The sequence below is a fragment of the Paramisgurnus dabryanus genome, chromosome 19, assembly GCF_030506205.2.
Source record: "Paramisgurnus dabryanus chromosome 19, PD_genome_1.1, whole genome shotgun sequence".
Taxonomy (NCBI): domain Eukaryota; kingdom Metazoa; phylum Chordata; class Actinopteri; order Cypriniformes; family Cobitidae; genus Paramisgurnus; species Paramisgurnus dabryanus.
The window spans coordinates 14,380,234-14,405,457 of record NC_133355.1 but is presented as its reverse complement, the minus strand read 5'-3'; the positions used below and the strand labels follow the sequence as shown (position 1 = coordinate 14,405,457).

Sequence of the window (25,224 nt, the reverse complement as noted above, 5' to 3'; positions counted from 1 at the left end):
AACCACACAGGACACAAGGCTTGACACAAACCATACATGTCAGCCCTTAACACCTGATAGCATCATGTCCTTAGGTGCTTCTCTTTGCTAGACAGGCTAAACTAAGCTGTTGTAACCCCTTCAGCAAGCCGACCGCCTCGGTGCACGCTATGCCCCTCGGGAGGAGTGAGGTGTATATATCTCCTTCCTGCTTTATGGTGCCTGCCTCCTAATTACACCAGAGAAATCATGTCAGGCAGCACATCACAAGCCGATCTGCCAATCAAGTTTCCACTGAGCAACAGGGTTTTTCTTCTGCCCAAGGAGATAGAGACAGAAAAAGAGCTAAAGCAGATCAGCACCTCCCTGGTGGTCTCCATAAGCTCATATAGAGGCGTTGCATGCTCGCAAGTTCCTACACCCTCCCACCGTCTCGAGCTATGAGATCTGGTCATATTCATTATATTGATTCAATATCACACTTGTAATAAATCAGAGGGGGTGTGTTTACCGTGGTTGTACGAGCGAAAGCCAGATGCATCTGCCAAAATCCATGCGCCCAAAAGTGAAAACGCAGCAAAAATAACACGCAGGTGACAGATAAAGGTGATGAGCAGCAACGGCACGAGGTTCAAGGACACTATATATCAAGCGTTTCTGCATCACATGTCACTGTAGACCAGGGTTGTCACAATATCTTATGTCTTCCGGTACGAAACCAGATAAAGTATCGCAATAACTAATAGTATTATAACATCACTCATTTTGCTTTGACGCGATATGTCTTATGTGACCCTGTCTGTAACCAAGCTAAAGTCATTATTTTGTGAAAAATTGAAGACTTTGCTATAACAAAAGGGTGTTACTAGTGTATTTGCAGTATTTTTATTAGAAATATACTGTGAAATCATCTGGATTTTGAGGATTTGGTATTTTTATACTACCATAGCACTAGTAGCAAGCCATAGTTGGGTAAAAAATGGACAAATTAAACTGTAGGGGAAAGTAATCTATGCTAGGTTGTTTTAGCCCCAAATGCTGGGTGGTTTTAAACCGATAGTTGGGTCAAATATGGACATTTTCTAAGTCAATGTTTGGTTTGTCTGACTGAAGCTATAGGGCGGCAGGTTATATTAAAAAATATTGATAACAGTATATGCGATATCCACATTGCTGAAGGCTGCGATAACTTACATTTATTTTACGTGTCTATCAATTGTGTGTTGCATGCTTAGATTGTTCAAATTAAACCAATCAGAAGGGGCCTTACTAAATACCCATCAAGTAGGTCTTATACTGTTATACTATTGGCTAGACCGTGGGGGCAAAGGTGAACCTAGCGCTCAAAGTACGGAAAATAAATATGGCAGGAAAAGAGACGAGCAAGGACAATGACAGCGACAAACTTATGCCTGAAACTGTGTTTTTGACATGCTTTAGATTTAATTACATCAGAAGATGTTTATTTCAGTATGATAATTACATTTCAAAATTATTTTTAAAAAATAGCTAATAAAAATAACATTTATCTAGGGGAATAATATATCGCAAGAAATATATTTATCGCAACATTCAACATTAGAATCGCATAGCACATTTTCCTCAGTATTGTGCAGCCCTAACTGAACTAAAACTGTATTGTTTGTGAAGATAAATAAGATTGAAGAAATACTATGGGATAGAAAATCTAAAATGGGAAACCAGGATATTCTAGCCTGGCTCCGCCCTCCTACGTGCTTCCGCTTAATTTTTATTTCGCTTCAGCAGCACGTTTGGGATAGCTCTGTAGAGTTTAGTTTTCTCTTGCAAAAATCTGCAGGACCAATCAGCGAACAGATGGGGGTGGCTAAGAACGATGACGTTAAGGTTGTGCGTCAGTTTGAGTTGTAGTTCAGTAATGGCAGCGGAGAAAGACGTGAGAAAAGCTATTCGGTCCGTTGTTGCAAAACTGCCGAATATACACAAGTTAAAGCCGGAGCAAGAACCAGGTTTGCTAAGTTTTGTTTGTCTGATTATTCTGACTTGTTGTTTACGGACGGTTTCGGTGCATGATATACGTCACGACCACATGTTAGCGATTGGCTTTGACAGATCCTGAGTGACTCTGGGCAGATCCAATAGTTTTAAACTTCAACAATGGACCCTCCTAAACGGAAGTAACGCTTTGCAATGGAGCATGGCCAGACTCTCTGTACAAATGAAATGAATGTACGAGAGTCTGGTTGGACCAGGCTAAGGATATTCAGCCTGTGAGCAAGAAATATGAAGAATGTCTGATTCCCAGATGTTAAAGAGATAACACGGTGCCGATGCCTTTCCAAGCATGACCAAAACAAGCCTCTCTAAGAAAACTCATATCCATCACTTAGTTGCCACTTTTTGTCAGGCACTGAGAAAGACAGCCTATTTTTTGACACAAGGAGTCCCACACAAAAATTAAACTGTGAATCACAATACAATCCGATGCTAAAAAGAGAGGCCTGTCGTAGGAAAGGTAGGGAGGGCCCCTGTGGTGATAAGCCTGTTTTTTGTAGCACTTGGCCCACTCCGTTTGAGCGTAACCAATAAGACAAGGCACTCAGACAAAGTTAGTACTCCTGAAGAGCAACAAACAAGTGTGTAATACAAGGATGCAGCAGAAAAAGTGTATTTTATAGCCATAGATCACCAGAAGTTACGCGATCACCTGACTTCTTAAAACGTCAAATGTACAAATACAATTTAAGTAGGTATGAATGGTAGGGGTGATGCGATTTCTCGTGGAGGTGAAATGCTGTCTTGTAATATCAGCATAAAGTTGAGTTTGTGGTAAAAAATTACAGTGCATGCATTATATTGTCTTTTACTACGTGTGCTTTTTTGCTTGGGTTTCCAATAGTGTTTGTTTGGAAACTCAATGTCTGACACGCATTGTTTTTGTTAATCATTAATCTCAGTTTAAGCCCGTACGCTGAGTTTACATGATGTTCTTGCTCAAGAATTACAGTGATTGTATCACCTTTTATTATAAAGAATTAGACTAATATTAAAGATTTAAATGGATTAAAACATTGTTTAGCCAGAAGTATTTTCTAAATCTAAAATGAAAGCAAAAATAACATTGTTATGCACTACGGCATTTGTTATAAGACTTACTGTTGGTTTTAATAACATTAAAATAATTTTTTGTTTAATAAAACCATGTGTTTATTGGTTTTGATACTTTATTTGAACCAGTTATTATTGCATCATCATTATATGTAATCTTGAAGGTTATTGTTCACTTAGGTCTATTTTTATTACTTAAAAATATCAATTAAATTACTTCATTATCAATTACCAAAATAATTGTTAGGGACAGTCCTAGATTAGTTAAAACATTTTAAAATTATGTGATTTCAGTTTCCCATTAACACATTTTATCATTGAGAATTTCTTAGTGTAAAAATCTTCCTCGTGAACCCAATCTCGTACCTCATCTCGTGGAGTAAGTGTCACACCTCTAATGGATGTTAACAGAAAACCCAACAAAGAACAATTTATGGGTGGGATTAAGATATTGTAACGGTAAAAAAGTCCCCTGGAGGAATAGGTCTGCAAAAAATTCTAAAGTACTGAAATATCGTAAGTGTGTGTAACACAATGGAATGCAATAACTTAATGATTTTATTACTAAAAAAAATATGTATAGTCAACGTTTTAGGTCGGTGCAGATAATATAAAGAGTAACAAGAATATGTATGTTGGCTATATAATTCAGTTTTTAGCTCTTTCCCTGCCATTGACGAGTTAACTTGTCAATTAAGAGAAATGCTTCCCTGCCAATGACGAGTATTTCCGTCAATCGATAATACCGCTATTATCCGCCAGGTGGCGTATTTACTCTTCCGTAACTTACAAACCCCAGAAGGGACAATTTTTGTCCACAGTGTTGCCTAAAAACACGTAGATCCATAATTAAAGAGTGTTTGTGCAGGTTCATGATGTCTTCCAAAGCCTTGTTCCGAACTCTACAATGTCTTCACAAAACCACAGACCCACACAGTCTTGTAAATTTACGGTTTCACATAAACAAGCCCCTGGCGATACAGGACAAAGGCACATTACTTTTACTCCTTGACTGAGTTACCGTGATAACATTTGTTGATTTCTTGACATTTTAGGAATTTTCTCTTACTACAGTACATTTGTGAGTATGTGGGTTATAGCAGCTCATTAGTACACCATTAGTAAGCTATTAGTTGTTAACTATTTAGCATTAACATTAACAAGTCTCTTTAGCACAAATTTTCTTTGCACGTATAAATAGCATCTTGCTTTAACGCTAATTAGCTCCTCCTTAGTTTCAGCAGCGAATTCACATGAGACTGTAAGATACTTTCCACTCTACCAGAGCATCTTATAGAGATTTAGACAGAAGTGGATTAAATATGTAAAACCAGATGAGAACTATTCTTACGTTTTTCACGGTAGCAGAGGAAAATGTGAAACGGCTTCTACAAGTTACAAAGAATTTTAAGCTAAACCCCTTAAGGAAAAGTGAAGTCACCGGCAGCCATCTTGGAAAGGACTCCAGGCAACTTCTTAAATGGCATTGAAAACAAATAAATAAATTGTGCCATGACCTCTAAGACTACTGCATCTTTTAAATAAGGGACTGAACTTTCTTTCCTAATGTTATATTGAGGACTGTGCTAGCATGTAATGAGTTTTAAAGACACCTAAATAGTTGGAGCACAAAGTCAAAGCTCAAACGAGGGATAGACAATATTATAGGATAGTTGCAAGTGCAACCTCATATTTATACTTTCACAAAATAAATCATTGTTAAAGTGACCTAGTCTCAAGAAAGCAGGAATTTATAGAAACCATTTACATCCAAGGCCAACGCAATATAACCCTGGGTTGAGTGTAACCTGCGGTAACAACCCTGTCGACCTAAGGGAAAAGCATTATGGTTTGGTGTGCCATCTTTTCAACCCCATTTCTCTTGCTCAAATGAGTTTACGCTTGAAAAAGCACTTTGAACATCAATGACTGTTGTCAAATAAGTGAAAGGCCAGTAATGGTAAGGGTAGTCATGGAAGTCATTTTATCCAATCATTGCTCTACATGATCATATACTTGCCAAGGACCATGAGGCTATTTTACAAGAGCAGGTACACAGTGTTACCGACCATAATGTTCTCCATATTCCAAGGTTATTAATGCATACATATATTTTTTAAATCGAAGAGCACCTTGCACGGTTCTCTAAATCACTAAATGTTTCTTTTTAGAATATAGATTTTGTATCCCTTGCCTGTATACAGTCCATGCTGTATATAAAATGTATTCATTCTTTGAAATCAACTCCTTTGGTTTGAAACTATAAATCAGGGCATTGTATCGCTACCATTATCCTCATTCTCAGAATTCATGCTTTTACCTCTTGTCCTTGATTCTCCCACTGGTCCTCACCTTTGTTCGGTTGCCGTGCCGACGAGCAGAACGGAGCGGAGGATGTGAAGGAGGACAGAGGAGGTGGCATGGAGCGAGAAGCGAGTCATTAGCAGCATTAGCAGTCTCATGCACTTTGTTGCCGCTGCGTAAAACAAACCCATTTAGCATCCTAAACCACACCACAGAGTTCCACAACTGCTGTCGACTCAGGAGCCTGTGTGAGGGACGGAGCTTGCCCAGTGTGTGCCTGACACAGATAACTTTATCTCTCGACACAGACATGCACATCTATTGAAACGCTCAAATCCCAGTCCTGCCAAACACCTTGGCCCAGAAATCGCCCGTACCCACAATTGAAGGCATGCAAATATAGAAGGTGAGACATCAACTTAGGCAGGATTTGAATTAACACTTGTATGCATGCAGAGAGCACTACGGCCACACAAATGTACAAGACAAACTCATCTAAAGTGTCTAATCTGATAAATTCCACATGAGGAGAGCCAGAAATCATTTCTTAGATGGAAATAAACGCCATTCATCGGGTAACACAAAACCTAAACACGCTAATGGAAATACTGTTAAGTGTATAAGGGTCAAATTATTAGAAACGAAAAGCTGGAAATGCACACGATCGCAGTAATTTGTAGATTATTTGGCCATTAATGGACAAACATGCCCAAACATTTGCCACTGATATATGACGACAAGCACAATAACACGCACATGCTTTCCACCGACCCTGACCTGAATTGGGTTCGCCTCAGGGTGAGACACAGCCCAGCTTGTGAGACACTGACTGAAAAAGCAGTCCTGCAGGCCACATCGGTCCAAACTTTAAACCATCCTCCAGGCCATACAAAGATAACTTGGGTGAGAAGGAAAAAAGGGGTCGAGAAATCTTGCTGGAGGGTGGATGGAGTGAATGGAAAATAAAATCTAAGGGGTTGTGTTATGGTGGAGACAAGCTGTGGAGCAATGCATTTCAAAGCAAATATTTCTATGCTCACGCTATAGGAGAGCGAGGGTGGCAAATAGTGCCCAGGGGAGCAGTGAAGCGGCACTACGCCTGATCTGATCTAACCGGAGATTAACCACAGCTCTAATCCTCGCCACAGGCCGCAGAGGAGACTCGAAGGGGCTGTGCTCCGCCCTCCACAGAGCGACATGTTCACGCTTGGCTGAACAAAAACTCATTAGGATGTACTTTAACAATACTGCTTACCGTCCCTGCAAGCAACACTTAACCTCTTCTGCTCTGAGACAACAAGCAAGAGCACATAACGGGGTATTCAAAAGATATTTGGAAAGTGAACCAAACAGGAAATGCTGTGACACAGGGCCGTATGTACTCTATTGGCACGTGTGGTTGACAAGATAATATTTGTGAACCTGTCTGTGAAATCCAAGCTAAAGTCTTAGTCTATTTATGAGATTTGAAGCTTTCGGAAAATTTGGACTTAGTCAATATTAAAGATATCAAGGTTAAATTGTTGGATTCTTACTGATTGTATGTTGTGGACAGGTGTCTTTATGCAGCTAACAACCTCAAACAGGTGTGCATCTAATTTAGGATAATGAATGGAGTGGAGGTGGACATTTTAAAGGAGGACTAACAGGTCTTTGAGGATCAGCTTTCTAGCTGATAGACAGGTGTTCAAATAATTATTTGCAGCTGTATCATACAAATAAATAGTTTTAAAAAAATCATATGTGATTTCTGGATTTTTTTAAGATTATGTCTCACAGTGGACATGCACCTACCATGACAATTTCAGACCCCTCTATGATTTCTAAGTGGGAGAATTTGCAAAATAGCAGGGTGTTCAAATACTTATTTTCCTCACTGTTTATCAGCTGCCATCAAATGTATAGCAGCCAAGAAAGATGATGCAAAAAGCTGTCAATAAATAGGAATAATTGCTTATGGATATCAAAAATATTTCCCACCTGCAGGAGTTAAAGCTTTCAGCCAGTTTTAAACATGTGCAAAGGCAACGTGAATGCTGAAAATCATGTGCTTGGCAATGTGTCTGGTGTCTGGGCAGGTGGCTAATGATGAAGGTTGTTAAGATTTAGACTGTGCTGGCATGTGGCTGTGGTGTTTCTCTTGGTTTAGCTGCAGCTGTGTCAAAAGCATCATTTATCTGATGGAAATGGTCGTATATGTAGACATGCTTGATTAATAAATGACTGCATTTAAATAATTAAGCGAACTAGAAAGCCACAGACTTCCTTAGTAATCCATTGTATATGCGGTTGGTAATGTCTTACAATCAGTTACTTCTTGATGCTGTTAAATAAAACGGCTCAGACATGCATACATTGCTGGTTTTAGATGGTCAGACTCTAAAACGTGTACCTTAATTGGTAAAGCATTGCACTAGCAATGCAAAAATACACAGATTTAATCCCAAAGTATACAGATACAAAAATGCATACCTTGTAATTCACTGTAAGTCGCTTTGGATGATGAAAGCATCTGCCAAATGCATAAATGTAAACCTAAAACAAGCAATCGGACCAACGGAGCATCTTGGGCTGGTTTAATCTGGTATTCCAGGGGATCTGTACTGTATTTGTATAACATCAGATTTGGGAAGCATATTAGGATGCAGGGCACAACACTTGACACATTCCCGAAAGCGTTCATTTATCTTCATCCACAAGCTGTTAACCATGGCTTACGGCTCTCCTCTTATTTCAGCAACCTGAAATTAACTCAGAAATGCATCACTCCTGTCATGTAGGTACAGTCGTAATGTTCCTCTCATATACAAAATACAAACTTACAAACAGCCTAAATGGATAATTCATTCTCGGCGCGCCTCTGCCTGGAACCCAAGTTAATCTACAAGATCATTTCCACAATGAATACTCAATTTTTCTGCCAGAAATATGTGCTGCGGATTACCACTGACAGCACTGAGCTGCAATATGTTATTGAGTTTTATTTATGTGTTTATCAGACGAAACCCCCCACCCTGTCAAAGTCACTGAGCTCACGCATGCACTCATTTGTCCTTTTGAAAGGTCCCATACTGCCACCTTTTGGTGAATAAGGAAACTATCATTGTACTCAAACATGCAGAAATTGTATTTTTCTATATAATTTTATTTTTAACACAAAACAAGCATTGTAGTTATGAAACATTTGCTTTGTTGTGTCATGATGAAGCATTTGCTTGTCTTGTTAAATATTATTTCAAAGCCCTAATTCACGATCTTAACAGCACATCACATATATATTTGCATACCTCTCAATGCATTTTTAATAGATGGTCCATGACCTGAATTACACATGTTATCTCAGGGACTCAAACATCACAAAATATGCAGAGTTTCCATTGGAACACTGGCCAGCAATAATGAAGCATTTGTATGCATGTCAGTGGGCATCGAGATTCATAAACAACAGACTGTTCTCAGTTTTGCTTTTTTCTGTGTGGATCTGTTGTTCTGCATCTAGTTTAATACAACACGTAAACACAAACAAACACAACAAAACTAGAAAATGCAATCTGACATTTCCAAACATTAATGAGGAGCTTACACAGAGGATGCATTTTAAATTGTCATAGGCATGTGCGCCTTAGGTAATGTAATGTAATTAAGACATTTTTTTCAGACAAATTTGTAAAGCACCATCATATTTGTTATGGCTTAAAGAATTCATGTTTATACACAGCAGCATTCCCAAAAACCCATGCACACCCCTTTTAAAAAAAGCTGTAAGAGAAATTTAGTTGCTCAATTACATTGCGAATGACACGAAGATGCAATATTTTTACTAAACATGTGGCGCGAGCATCTGGGGCTTAAGAGATCTGTAATTACCACTACCGATAAATTCTGCTCATGAAAAAGTCCCAGGGGTGAAGCTTTGGAAAAGAAACGGAACAATAGCTAAACAGCGACTCTTGTGGAAAATGCTGACGTTCGGCATGCCAATGTGCCATGATGCATTTACGTGGAACAGAGACTGGGGAAACATCTGCCGTTATCTCGCTGACTGCTTTATCGCCGACCTAGAACACGATGAGAAGACTCATCTTGTTTCGATAAATACAAGAGCAAGTAACACACGACGACAGTTCAACCTGACAATAAACATTTAAATATGTAAGTGTAAACATAATTAACCCAGATGTTACCATGCAAAAACTCATTTTACTACGCTGTCTCCTGACACATCGTTTGAAAACAAGATTTCCACGCTGCAAACTGAAGCCTTGTTTTGATATAACTGTATGTGGTGTTGATGGAACTTGCGACTGAGATGCTGTGACTTGTGGATTGCAATATGGTATGTGAAAACGGCATTCACATTAAACAACATGAGGAGCAGAGAATAGACAGCCAGATGAGGCAGAAAATAACAGCAATAAAAATTTGCACCCAAAGGCTGTACACACAGCCTCAACAAACATCAACACTTCAAGTTTACCATTACATTTTTAATGTGGAGAAACATAACTGTCAGGTCCCCAACAAACAACAAAAATCAGCGTTTTTGCATCATAACAGACACCTCAAACATTCTGGAAAATGGAGAATGACAACACGCCTACTGATTTATAAAAAAAAATTGCATGTTGGGTGAGCTAGTAAAGATTTCTGCCATCTTATAAGATCACGACATATCACACCAAACATGTAGGCCAGAGGTCCTCAACCAGAGGAGGAGCAAGGACCCAAAATATATGAATCAAATTTAATATTGGATTTACATACTTTGCTATGATGGTTACGTTACAAACACATTAAAATGAGCATTTTTTGTATACACAGATAAATACTGTTAACATATTACATCATATTTTTTATTTACTGAATATAGACTGTTTCATCGGGCGCACGTCTGAACTTTATTTCCGGTTTCTGTTTGTTTAATGTTCTGACTAGTTGCTGAAACTGACCTCTTAAACAAATACTTTGTCGAAAATAACAAATGTTTTGGTTTCCTAGGTAATCTACTTGTTGTTTATTTAGCTTGTTATATAAATAAACCACTTTAAAAGGACTTTGTTGTCATTTATTCTTCGCTTTATTCTTGCTACAATCGCTTTTGTTGCTCCATTGCATTTACTTGCTGACGCTAGCAGATTACTTTTTTTTATGCGTGGCATCGGATCGTTAAAAACAAAATCGATGTTTTGATCCATATCGATGTATTGTAACACTACTAGTAGATATTCTACCATTTCTACTGACACACATCCATGAATCAATTCATAATTGCCTATGTCATGGTTGCCTATGTACACAAAAACAACACCCTGACTTGATATAACAGACACTACAGTAACTTTAGGCCTATTCCACAATGACTCTTGAATTTTTATAACCGGAGTTTTTCCTCCTGTGGTTTAAAAAAAATCCCATTCACACACGCTCGGTTTAAAAGAAATCTCCTCCTACATGAAAACGCAAAAACACGCTATCATGTGCTGTCAAGAGCCACACCAGCAGGCGGTGATATAACCCTAATCGTAAAGCCACTGTGGCCAATCAGAAGCAAAAACCCCGGTTTTACTGTCTACACGAAAACACTGCAACACTGCAGTACTAGGTCACTGAAACCGAACATTTTGAAAACCCCTGCCAGGATGAGGATTTTCAAAATTTTTCGTTTTCAGTGACCTGATACTGCATTTCTGTGTGGACGAACGGCCGAACCCCATAAAAAAAAAGTCATGGTTATAAAAAACACCTGGCCGTATGAACACAGCCTTAGTTTGATTTGATAAATTCATGCAAAAAATGCAGAAGCGTTTTGTCTGAAAAAAGTTCATGGAATGATGACTTTTAAAAGATAATATAATGAATAAAATATAATGAATAAAATAATGAACACCACCTAGTCTTGTTCCACTTTAACTCTTTCCCTGCCAGCGTTAAAAAAAAAGCTGCAAGCCAGCACCAGCACTTTTTATGATTTTCACAAAAGTTTAATGCATTCCAGAAAATGTTTTTGTTTAAATATATAAACATTCAAAATAGGGATGTATAATGTGTGTGAACTGTGTGTATAATAACTTTGTATAGATAAATGCACACACATGCATGTATATATTTAAGAAATGTTTACATGTGTATTATACATTTGTATATTTAAGTATAAATGTTTTATATATAAATACTTAATATATATTTTTTCTATAAATTATACATGCATGTCTACATATTTATATATACATCATTATTATACACAGTTCACACACATATATGATGTAAACAAAAACTTTAATTCTGCTATAGATTAATTGCAATTAATCGTTATGCATCCCTAATTCAAAATATCAAATGAAACCATCTGCTTACCTCATCCTATCTTCATTAGCTTTTTATTACCTCTCAAAAATGGCTAGGTTTCTTCAAAAACACAACATTTTGAGCAAAAGGCTCAGATAACTGCATTTTTGTAAAGGACTTTTATTAGAAATTGGATTCAGGGGGATAATCAAAACATACATGGAGTATAGGGCTGTCACTTTTGAGAAAAATCTAATTCGAACGGATTTCGAATATCATGCAATGTATCCGAATATATTCGAATATCTAGGTGCCTCCTCAGGAGGAGTCTCAGCCTCCTTCCTATTACGTTACTGTAAAAAATGCGCTACACGTGGAATTTAAAAAACTGGATGGTTTATTTATAGTTTGAATACGGATATTTCACGTCATGTTCGAATGCATATTCGAATACCGAATAAAAAGTGACAACCCTAATGGAGTATTTTACTGCTTTTGAAATCATGGATGCTTTAGTGTTTTATAAGTTGAGTAAGAGCGCCACCTAGTGAACAACATATGGATTGAAGTAAAAACTTGCGTTTTCTCAATTGAAAAGTTAAAAGGGAACCCTGCGAGAATGATTATTGGTTCTGCACCTGGAAATATCAAATATCAAAATATCAGAACATTGGTGCAATATCAAAAATCATAAATATACCATATATTTATGATTTTTGATATTGCACCAATGTTCTACTTTATTGGTGGTAACAAAATGTTTTAAATAAAATATTTAATCTCATATTTAATAGAAGTAGTTTGTTATACTAAATGCAGGATAAAGTGCAGACCCCGAGGCACACTTCCTTGTCAGGTTTATTTTGCGATAACCTCCAACTGACTGTACATCATCTGTTATAAACTTTATAAGATGTGTCGAAAATCAATAAAAAGTTACTGTGTTAAAGTGAGAACATAGTTTAAGATAATAAAAACATTTCAAGCTAAAATGTCTCGCACTCCGAAAATGGAAGGCGAAGCTTATCTCTCTGAATGTTTGTATTACTCTCTATAGGACTTCCATCCTCTGTTTGAGTCTCTCTGAAGTGAACCTGCACTCCTCCATCAGATAAGACTCAATCACATCACCCGAAAGACTTCTGGTCTGTGTGTGACGGTCAAACACCAAGTAAAAATAGAGTAAAGAGAACCAGAGTGACAGAAGTCATGTAAGGTCACCAGTGGGTTTTCATAATGGCTAAAAATGAAAACCCTTGTGGACACAAGAAACACTCGCGCACAAGTAGAGGCGAACTCACCTTTAAAAACTCAGCAATAAATAAAGCAGCTGCCTCGCAGGAAAAACAAGCAAAAAAGCCATGACTGCTCATTAAAGAGTAAATTTACACCTCTCTGCAGCCAGTACAGCACAAGGCTTTTTGCATTGCATACGAGGGGTGTTTAAATTTCCATTAGGGGCCATAATTTGTCAGGCACACGCCTAGAGGCTAAAGACAGTGAAAAGAGAAAAACAAGCCAAGATGGGGATCACAAACCCTATAGCAGAGGAGGAAAATAAATGAACTATGAGGACACCACAGGCAAAGACAGAAGCACTGAGTTAATGTATACTACTGGGAGATACACGCTATCCCCTAAGGCTGGGTTGTAAATGGAGGCATTAGTAAGAAATGTTTCTTGTTTAGAATTAGTACAAATAAAGCTGAAGAGTGTACTTTTTTTTTTAAATACTTACTTCTATCCCAGTTTAACAGAAAAGAGTACATTGCAGAAAAAGATTTGTAGGTTCATTCAAATGCAAGATGTGCATAGTTCAAAAAAACCTGTTTGAAAACAGTCAACATGTAATGGGCAACACTTAATGGGAACCGATTCCTACCTTTAGCTAGTTGCCTATTTGCTTGCATATTGGCTGATTAACAGCACTTGTAAAGCAAAGCAGATATCTATGCATTATTCTGCATGACCATATTGTACACCCGAGGCCAGCGTATGTTTTCAATTGTTTCCAATGGAAGCTTGGCATTTTTCAAAAAAGCCAGCAGCTAGCGGTTTTCTCCACTCTGGTTTTTCTGCGCTCAGCTCTGAACGCCAAGAGTTGAAAATGATTCAACATTGGGTGAAAAGCTTCGCTTTTCAATGTCAGTTCTCACACGGCCGTCCAATCACAGTGGAGGAGGGCGGGACATTACTACAACAACCAACCGGCGCATTGTATAATAACGACCGATAAACAAAGCAGAAGTATCACAGCTACCAATACACTCAGCTGGAAAAAGCTGGCGCTCAGCAGAAAAAACAGCTGCATTCAGCGTACTCCAGGCATTTTCAGCCGCTTTTAAAAGCTTTTGTGTGCACGCCCCCTAATACTACCCAATACATACACTTACTACTTTACTAACTCTACAACTCATATTTTACTACTAGGGATGGGACGATTACCGGTTTCACGACTAACCACAATAGAATGTCCTGACGGTTAGTATTATCGTTTAACATGTATTATCATTACAACCGTATTTGATTACCGTGATTTTGAAAACTCGAGGTAAATCCTGTCCAGCCAGAAACAGTTTGACGCAGGCGCGCACAAGCAATATAGTTTTTTGCACAAAAAGGCATTTAGGGATAATGTATTGTATTCATTCACGGTAAACTTTTTAGACAGATTTATTCATTTTTTTTACCACAGAAATAATTTCAGGGACATTAAATATTAAATTGTGATTTTCAAAAATAAAACATGTTTTCAGTGTGTGTATCAGTTCTTTTTGAACATTTCCATCTTACTTTAACAAAACCATGATAATATTGATAACCGTGATAACTTTGATCACTATAATCATATAATCACATTTTCATACCATCCCATCCCATCCCTATTTACTAAATTTAAGTATTAAAGCAGACATATCATGCTTTTAAATCTGTCCTTTTTACAATCATCTATTTGTGGTCTATGTAAAGCGAAACTGCAATGCTTGGGTCTGAATTCCTCATTATTATAGCCCCACAGGCCCCCTTTCTACCCCTTTTCTGATGTGCATCTGAGAGCAACTCGTTTTGGTACTGTCTTTTTAAATGCACGTCATACCCTGCCCCCTCTCCAGGTTGCAGAGGTGACACTCGGTTAAACTCCACCCCGTTCGGCCATTTTTGTAGTTTTATAGCAGAGATACGATTATCTAGCTGCACAGAAACTTTTTATTTACTCGTTATTCACAAAATGTCAACAACGGAAGACTTGTCCATCCAGCCTTATATGTTCGCGTAAGAGTCGGAAACGGACTGAGAGGAAAATGAAGACGACGAACCTGCAGAACAACGTCTTCATATGGAGGTATCGCAATGGTGTGAGGCTGCAGCCTACGGAGGTCGCATATCTAGGCTGCATACGTCATCAAGACGGTCTTATTTCAGAATATTAACAATTATAAAGTTTACTATTATTCTTAGTTAATCGTAAGTTGTTGTAATATTCTCATGACTTGCAAATGTGATGCTCAGTTAACTTAAACCAGGCTTGATGCCCAAAAGCGATCTCCGCAGGCTGCAGCCTTCGGAGTGAGAAACAGCACTGCTAAACCATGACCACCGTGTACTTTACTTTTTTACTTTAAGTTATAAACTGCTTACCGAAGTGCTCTGCTCGTCGTCTCCAAAGAAAGAAGTAATTGACCCCTCAATCAGACGAAGTCTATCGGCAAATCCTTCTTTATACTGGCGGAGATTGTTAAAGTAGTTATCCTTAAAGTGCCTCGGGCACACAAAAATGACTTTACCCACAGATGTGAGTACATTTCTTACGCTCTCGTAACTTCTGCATCCTTGAGCTTGGACTACAATATCGCAGCGAGAAATATAAAATGGCGAATTGCTCGTAGTGTTGGGCTGGAAGTCGATGTCCTTATTTAGCAGTTCCGCTGCAAATACTGTGAAGTAATTGTTCAAAAAACGTAATAGATAATAGAAAAATCAGAACCGGTTGGAAAATATGACCAAAACAGAATATAAAGATATCAACAAAGCACCTGAAGAGACTAATTTCAACTTTTATGTACTTATAAACACTACAAATATACAACAAAATGCATTTAAGAGCCAAGAAAGTGGATTTAGCATGATATGTCTCCTTTAAAGGTAGGGTAACACATTTTGAAAAATGCTAACGGTAGCCGCCTAGCAATAAAATCCCGATCCCACCCTCAAGTCAAATCGCCATCCAAAGTCATAACACATGAACACGCACAGATCAGACGGTCACATCTCATGTCTCATTCAGCAGTAAGAAAACTTTGCAGTACAAAGTGAATAACACTTCCAAAATAACCAACATAAACAACTGGTTTACATCAGAATTCATTTAAGCACACGTTCGGTTGTGTAGACGTAGTAACTATATCGTTATGCTAATCCGTAAACGAACACAAATTTCATAAGCAAGCAACACAATGTTTCATCAAAGTAGAATATCTGAATCCATCTCAATACAAACATATCGCGTACCTACCTTACCAAAATAAACAGTGCAACGACCCTTTCAGACCCTTTGCCTCCTGCAGCTGTTTTCATCTCGTGGTAAAGCAGTAAATTTACCGATGTTAATTTGAGTTTTTGCTCTTGCTGATCCAGGCAGTTTTTGCTGTTGTTGTTATAAAAGATGCCTTTAGTTTTGTGGCTCCTGTGTAGGTTGTCAATTCAGCAGAAAAGTTTGCCATTCTCGCTGTTTACAGACAGGAGATGAGCGCACGTGAACGCGCCGATGACGTATGGTGTCTGCGTGGACTCGCTGCGCGGTGGGCATTCAAATTACGCTTACGTATGAGGGACAAAAAAGGAAACGTCCGTTCGGACCGAAATCTATGATTTGTTGAACATTTTTTGGTCCTACGCCTTTCACAGATGACATAAATTTCTACAAATACATTTAAACAACTTAACACAGTGATTACTATCAGGATGTGAGGAGACTTTTAACCAGCATAACTAAAAATGTTTCAGGATCAAATATGTTACCCTACCTTTAATAAGCAGTAAATTATGAGTGCGGTGATATTTGTAGTTAATAGTAAACAATATTTTAAAAGTACAAATATTTTTGCATGTTTTTAAGTTTAATCAACTAGGATTTACAAGTCATTTAAACCATCTTGACAAGTGATAAGTTCCATTAACTTATTAAATCAAGTTGAATTGGCTTTAGTTATGTCAACTTTATTTTATATTTTACAAAAGTTACAGCAACTCACCACTAGTCAATCGAGTGGAAATGACTTGCACTTCCAAGATGTAAGTGCAAAAATAATTTTTACAGTGATGTGTTCCCCATACAAAAGTTGTAACAAGTAAAACAACTGTTTAATAATGGTGCTACACTTTGCTTTTATCGATCAAAAGCAATATTCTATTATTCGAAATCGAACCATTCAAAATCTTATTTGCCTCACTATCGCCATCTCTGTTTGAAACATGAAAGGGCAAGTAACTGTGAAAATGGGGACTGTGAAATTGTGACCCTATCTGTGAAAACCAGGCTAAAGTCTTGATCTAATTTTGAGACTAGGACCATCTAAGTTTGATTTCACTCATTGTTTTACTTAGATCTCAATCTTTGGTGTGGCCTTACTCATTCAATATTAAAGATATCAAGGATATTTTTCACAAAATGCTCTTTACATTATGTAGGTTGACTTTATGTAGAAAACAGTTAATGACAAAAAAAATACTTAAGTTGGGTTTTTTATAGACTCTGTAACAATTCATTAAGTAGGTTGAATTTAAGTTGAAGGATTTGTGAAATTGTACCTGCCAGCTCAACTTATAAATCATTATTATAAGCTTACCATTGCAGATCATAAAGACACAGGCAAAGAGACAGATTTTTTATATACATGCTCAGTAATGATTAAAGCGTTGAACAGAAATCAAGTCTGCACCACACAACACCGAAGTCAATATTCATCCCATGTCGCATGGCCCGCCTCACCTGTGATCGCACGGGGTGTAATATCCAATTAAACAACACACAGTGTCTCTCCCCATGCCGAAACCAAAACGCTCTCACTCCTTTTCAGAGCGAGCCTGATGAGGCGTTCTTGCTAGCCTATAAAAGCAGAGCATCAAACCTGCACTCCGATACAAGTTTCTGTTAAATTACACCGCAATTTACTTCATCGTTTACTAGCACTGCCATTGACTGTGATGTTTTTCTGCCTTCGTGATCACAAACATGCTGGCAGGCAGTAAACAGAGGCTGAGACAGATTCAGTGGGTGTGATAAACAAAATACAAAAGCCTGCACTTCTTGTGGAGTTTAATACCTGACAAACTACAAGGGGACTCAACAGTAAGATAGGCCTGGACCCGATGAAGCATGAGAGATTTTGGGGCCAGGTGACAGAAACCGTCCTTGGTTAAAGATTAGGGTAGATAACACAAAGGTCTGGAAAAGGTGCTTCATTAACTGAGCAAATGCTAAGAGTTGCAGTTAAATGAAATGTGGTTTGCTACAGTCATGCCGATGTGACTGCTCAAGATGCTAAGCACCAAGACAAAAGAAAAGGAGACAGGACACAAAAAAAACCTATTCATGTCTGAAACAGACTGTCTCTCACTTTCCTGTGAGACTTCAGTTATCGGATCACAAGGTGTTTATTTTCTGTTTCCTTCCAACACTCTCTGTGTTCATGCACACAATGGATGATATGTAATTCATCATCCTACTGTTTTTAAAATAACAGAGGGTCCTCATGAGAAATCTAATTCCATGCATAATCTTATCATCTTACAATGAATTACAATTTAGCAACTACCGAGACCCCAATCCTATACAAATCAGTGTATGAATGACAACAATGCCAGATTATTAACTGTAGCTAAAATGTCATTTAGAAACATAATCATCAAAAAGCACTAATGAATGATCCCTAGTTACTCACCTTCATCAAAGTCAGCATCATCCTCAGTGTGTTGAGGGAAAGGAAAGCAGTTGGTGATCTCAAGCCTGTCTTCAACCACAAGCCCAAGCAGAACCCCCTGCACCACCTCACTGCCCTGACCTTCCTCCTGGTAATGCTTGATGATCTTCAACACCACCTAAAATACAGAAAGATATGAGAGTAAAGATCTGCAAAGTATTACACCATCCGACAAAGAGTTTGAAAAGTTTGATCATGATGTAAAGGCTTAAATGCACGAAACATGTCGTCTACACATGGTGCTTAACAGCACTAAAAATGACACACTGGCTCGTAATCATAGGGGAGCCACCTATGTGGAACCATAACTGGTGCTATAGCATGACTAATGTTGCTTTTCCATTGCATAGTACCCAACGGGTCAGGTCAGCTTACTTTTGGGGGCCTTTTCACTGGGTACAGTACGTAGTATCCGATACTTTTTTTAGTAACCACCTCGGTTGGAATGCAAAGCACGCTGAGCTGATACTGAAACGTGATGTGTAAACACTGAAGATCACTGATCGGTGTGAGAGAATCGTCACATCAGCGCTAATGCTAAACGCAAGATTACCTTTACCTTCGTGCTTGCACCGTCTCGAGCAAACCTGTTATCATCTATGATTTGTTGTAAGTTCCCAAACTCCCTTTTTTTAGTATCGTACTACAACGTCAAAATTAGGGCATTTGTAAAAAAAAAATTATCAAATAGATAGTCCCATAGATAATGACAAAGTGTACCTTTAAGTGTCAGAGAGTCAAAACAATTGGAAAAAGAAAGAGTCATTCTCAACGATGCTTGGCCCGGAAGACATAACGTAAGAAAAGATGGAGTTGTGGCAAGAAGGGAAACAGCAACTGCCGAAATCACATGAAATCTCGCCGAATGAGTACAGTTTTTAAGTCTAATCCTTCCCCAAACCTAACCCTAAAACCAGCATCTCGCGAGATTTAGGCCATAGCTGTATCCCTTCTAGCCAAAACCATGCATTACACGCATTTGCATTCTCCTCACAATTACGATGGTAGACGTAGGATCAACAGATAGATCAATAAGTATAGAAGCCCTATGATTGCACGACCATTTGAGGTGTCACAAAATGTGGAAATTATTGTACATTATGGGATTTTTTTCCATTATTGATCGTACAGAGGTAAAAATTATGGTACAAATACAATAATTATCGTACATCTGGCACCACTGCAGCACATCCGTGATGTGCACACATATGCACGGCATTTTTGCAACTTAGAGGAAAGCGTTGACTGACGCCAAGGGTGTTTTCTACAGAAACTGTCAGGTAGAGGTAGCAATAAACGTGATGTGCAAACATCTATTTGTGATGGTCAATTTTGATTTGTGGCGGATTGACAAATAAATGAATGCAAATTTTTTGGTAACTACAAAATTCAGACGATTGTATCATTTCATTGTTTTTAACTAATAATTGTTGAAGGTGGTAAATAATAAAATCCTTAAGAAAAAAAATCTAACTTTGTGTACATACCTAAATGTATAGATGAAAACTATCAAGATGCATTGGTTTTGGATTTATAGATATAGCAAGGATTCTTGGTATAATTTGGAACCTTGCAGGTGTGTTGGGAAAATTAAGGTTAATTTTTAAATCATAAACTTTAAAATAGATTGAAATTACAAATGTCCCCTATAGAAAAACATACTGTACGAGCGCACAGAAAAAAGACAATGCAATATGCATCTGCCATGTATTCCCAGCACAGCAGCAATAACAATGAATAAAATACCACAGGTAAAGAGTACAGCATCCCACATACCAGAGATAAGCTCAATAGCAGAAAGAAGCTTCACGTTCTTATAGAAAAATCTAATTCATCTTCAGTCGAGCCTGGCAGACACTCAAATCTGTCGACAAAGCAGTATTGATCCAGGAGTCCAGGAGGGCAGCACCTTACACAATAATGGATTTTCAAATGTGACCACCAAGAGGCACGACCTTATTTACATTCAAACGACAAAACAGTAGCTCCATGGAAAAAACTCAAAGGTTAAAAACAAAAACGGAAAAGGTCTGAGAGATGCTGATAAACTGGTACACGATGTTCATTAAACCACTACTGAAAGGTTAGTGGGGCACGAAAGGAAAATCCTGGTTCCTATGTCCTACAACACAAGTGTGTACTTAAATCTCCTATTGCTTAGCAGGGATTAAGGAACCAATGGGTGAGAAAAAAATCAATACAGCACATCGCAAAAGCTTCATCTACAGCTTGTGCTTGGAAGTAATTTTCCAAAGCCGAAAATGACTAACAACAATCCAGAGATCTGACAGCGGTAGATCTACAATGCCTGGATCAACCTGTCCTCAATCTTGACCACATACACCCTCTTAAACATACTGGGTTATTTTCAACTCAGTGTTGGGTCAAAAAGGGATGATTCCAACCTGTTGGGTTTTAATTTAACCTTTGTTTCAACCCAAAATGGTGGGTTGTTTATCAATATCAAATAAAAAAATAATTCTGGGTTAAAGGTGACGTTTTTACCTTGTCTTAGGGGCTGTTTACACTTTGTATTAAGATGTGTTTTTGTCGATCGGATCACAGGTGGATGAGAGACACACATTACGTTTACACCTGGTATTTAAATCTGTCTCTTTTGTCCACTTTCGACCGCTTCTGTCCTTACTGTGAGGTGGTGGTCTGTCGAGATGGTGGGCGAGTCTCTCCGCTGTCATTTAAACGCGAGCGGGAGTAATTATGAGTTTATACGGACACAGACTAATATTATGTCAGAGTCCACTGCTTGTGTAGCAAGTAAACATGCTGCACATTGTTTTGTACATGTTTAAGCTCCCTGATATTTCAGCGAAATTGATGAAATAAGATCACGCAACTTTTCACAAACTGCAAATTGAAACTATGCGGAGTTCAGCCGCTTTTGTTTTATCAATGAAAGGCTAAAAATAACGCTGTACACCGTGTGTTTGCACCAGAAGTCAGAAAAGACGTAAAACATTGTGTTCAGTACCTCAGATTAGATTAATGGGCAGATACAAGGCGGTCCGTGTGGCCTTTTGAACACTTTCAACCACATGTGGGTTTACACTAAAAAAGCAATCCGATCGAAAGGGTTTTAGACTACCTCTGAATGTGGTTGAAAGTGGACGAGCTCAAAACGTTTTGAACAAAGTTTACACTTGGCATTAACATTGTCCACTTGTGATTCGATCAACAAAAACGCATGTTAATGCCAAGTGTAAACAGCCTCTTTGTTGAATAATGGTAGTCTACCCGCATTCACGAACATACAAAAAGTGCTAGACATTCTGAACATCTCAGTTTCATAGAAATTCCTACTTTAGAAATGTCCATCAGAAAATGGCCCGATCCCCACTCTGCCCCCCCACTCTCATTCAATTCCCTCCCCTTTAAAATAATTTGCATACATCTGGCCTCTCGCCTCCAATGGGAAGTAAATTGCAGCAGTGTTTGCGAAGTTCAAGGCGAAATGGCAAGGTGTGCTCTTCTATCTGTAAAATTTTGGTCTGTCCGTGTTCTGAAGATGGCGAAGTTTACATTGTTTTGAGTAGCATTAAAGGCAGCCAATCAGCATCAAGTGCTTGCATTTCATAATGAGGTTGCCAGTTAAGCCCGAAGGGATGCCGCATAGGTGCAAAACCATGCGTTTAAAATAACCCACCCTAATATAGCTTTCTGAGAGAGATTTTTAGGAAGCTTCTAAGGCATTACAGACCCAACCAAAATTTTGTTGTCTACATGTCACATCACAGAACAAGGATAAATACCCCGTTCAATCATTCTTTGTCATCTTTAATGTTGGGTTTGGCCCTTTTTGACCAATTTTTAGAGTGCAGTTACAACACTGATGCTACCAATAAAGAATATTATTGTATTGAGCAGCTTTCTTTCAAAAACAAAGCATAATGAGATTTCAGCATCAGCAGGACCGAAAAGATTTCAAACTATGCAAAAAAGATACTTCAAAAGCTGCACTAAAATGTTCAGAATTTTTTAATAGCATGGTTACAGGAATAAAGTATTATTAGGCCACTTGACATTGCCATTACTGCCTTGTTCACAGTAAAGCTGACTGTGCCTGTTAAGGTTGAAGAATTTGTCCAAACAATTTTATTAGTGAAATTGACTGTGTCCCCACAATTCCCATTTTACTTACACAACGTACATAATTATTAAGACCACAGGAACCCGACGGCACACTATTCAAGCCAATAATGGCCTAACAGAGAGGCAGAAGTATGACTGATAGTATGCTGGCGGGGGGTTTCGAATTCTTGGTTGCCAGTTTGATGGCTGTATTGGTGGCTTGCCATCTGATTATCAATAATACTGACAGCTTCAGATGCAAGCACTTAGGCCATTAGGCAGGACTCCAGGGGCCAAGACGCCAGAGGTAGCTTTAGTCACACTAAACCAGGCTTCCAGCACCTTTGCTGCTCGACAGTACTCATTTTTTTCCTCAAAAGAAGTGAGCCAGGTCATATTTCAGCCGTACTGTAACTGTAATTAAGTTTTGTTGCAAACCACCCAAAGGCTATCAGGTGTGCTTGAAAATCGTCCTACATCATGTAAAGAACTTTCTGTAGAAATAGGGGAGAACTGGGGAAAATGTGCATTTTGGAAATGCCATCTTTACTGCTTCTGGTACACTGTCCAGCTAAATTAGGCAAATAAACATAGGTCAATATTTTCAAATACTGTACTGGATGTTCAATTCATTCAGTGTGTTTTGCTAAGTTAAATACAATGAGTTAACGCAGCATCCAGGTTGTGTAGTTTCAACATAGCTCACACTTTTTTTCCTATGGGGACAAGGTGACTGGGAGAGCCACAGAGTAAAGTGGCATTCACAGGTCGAAAAGTGAGCGATTTCTAACACAAGGCGAAGTCACCAGAGACCTTCAGTGAGAATGAGGCGGGCATTGAGTGCTATTCCCTATAGCCCATCTGTCATGCACATTAAAACCCAGACACTTCAAAGTCAGAAGGAGAAGCAGTGGCCTTCAACAAGTTGCACACCTAACAGCTTCCCAGTAGAAAGTGGACGAACAATGGTGGCCAAAATTATTAGCCTGTCAGATCTGAAAGTATTTACCTTTTTGCCTCCAAAAGGTAATTTCATTTCATAATGATGGATGCTCTGAGCAGCACAATAAATATCAGATGAAGTGAGTTGTAATATTTTTATCCACTTTTGACTTTAATATTTGGTATGTCCACATTTAGGAGCACATCTCTCTGGCATAATGTCAATATATTTCCTCAAAGCTTAATCAGTGATGTTATCCCATGCCTTCTGCAACTCAAGCCAAAGGCACTTTGAGTCTACAAGTGCAGTTCATTTTCCAACTCGCCCCAAATTTGCTCGATGGGGTAACGGTACAGACTTTAAAAGGACACTCCACATTTTAAAGGGACATTTTTTAGAAAATATGTTAATTTTCCAGCTCCTCTAGAGTTAAACATTTGATTCTTAACGTTTTGGAACCCATTCAGCTGATCTCCAGGTCTGGCGCTTCCACTTTTAGCATTGCTTAGCACAATCCATTGAATCTGATTAGACCATTAGCATCGCGCTCAATAAATAACCAAAGAGTTTTAGATATTTTTTCCTATTAAAAACTTCTGTAGTTACATCATGTACTAAGATCGACAGAAAATAAAAAGTTGCGATTTTCTAGGCAGATATGGCTAGGGCTCTCATTCTGGTGTAATAATCAAGGACTTTGCTGCCGTAACATGGCTGCAGGAGGCGCAATGATATTACGCAGCAGCCGAAAATAGTCCCCTTAATACTTTTCAATAGCAGGGGACTATTTTCAGGAACTACGTAATATCAAGGACTTTGCTGCCGTAACATGGCTGCAGGAGGCGCAATGATATTACGCAGCCGCCGAAAATCAGGGGTGCAAACTTGTCACTTTCGGCGAAATTCCCCATTTTGGAATCAAAATAGGTTGTTCTTGTGATTCGTCTAGATCCAATGATCTATTACAAAATGTTACTACAGAAGAGTCAAGTTTTAAATGCTAATGGTCTAATCAGATTCAATGGATTGTGCTAAGCTATGCTAAAAGTGGTACCGCCAGATCCGGAGATCGGCTGAATGGGTTCCAAAAGGGTAAAAATCAAATGTTTAACTCTAGGGGAGCTGGAAAATGAGCATATTTTCAAAAAAAGTGGAGTGTCCCTTTAAAGAGGGCTGGTAAGGAAAATGCCCTAAATCTTCTTATGATGGCTTTATTATGGTTGATAGAGCATAATGATGACTCTTTAGATACAATTGTGACCAGACTAGCCACTCTATACCGCATAACATTTAGCTTGTATTGTATATTTTATAAAGTTTTCACACAACACATTCTTCTTCACTATCGTGCTGCCCTAAGATTAAACTATGTTTAATCAATACTTTACAATATGAATTTAAGTATATTGAAACGTTTGTCTCATTTTATTCACTCGTACTCTGCTTTTTTATTGCACTTGGATTCATTTTTAGTTACGTGCAATGGGATTGCATCAGGACATCCGGCCTGTAGAAAGTATTCTTGGAGACAGAAAAATCATTGTGCCAAACTTCACACCG

The 25,224-nt window shown here is 38.4% G+C and overlaps 1 protein-coding gene across 1 annotated transcript in view; it reads right to left on the bottom strand.

Annotated features, from left to right (window-relative positions):
• The window catches only part of eif3hb (eukaryotic translation initiation factor 3, subunit H, b), a 69,554-nt gene that overhangs the window by 36,675 nt on the left and 7,655 nt on the right, over positions 1-25,224 (bottom strand). Inside the window, exon 2 of the mRNA XM_065290739.1 lies at positions 18,597-18,753. Within this exon, the coding sequence (XP_065146811.1) occupies positions 18,597-18,753 (157 nt within the window). The remainder of the gene's footprint in view (positions 1-18,596; positions 18,754-25,224) is intronic.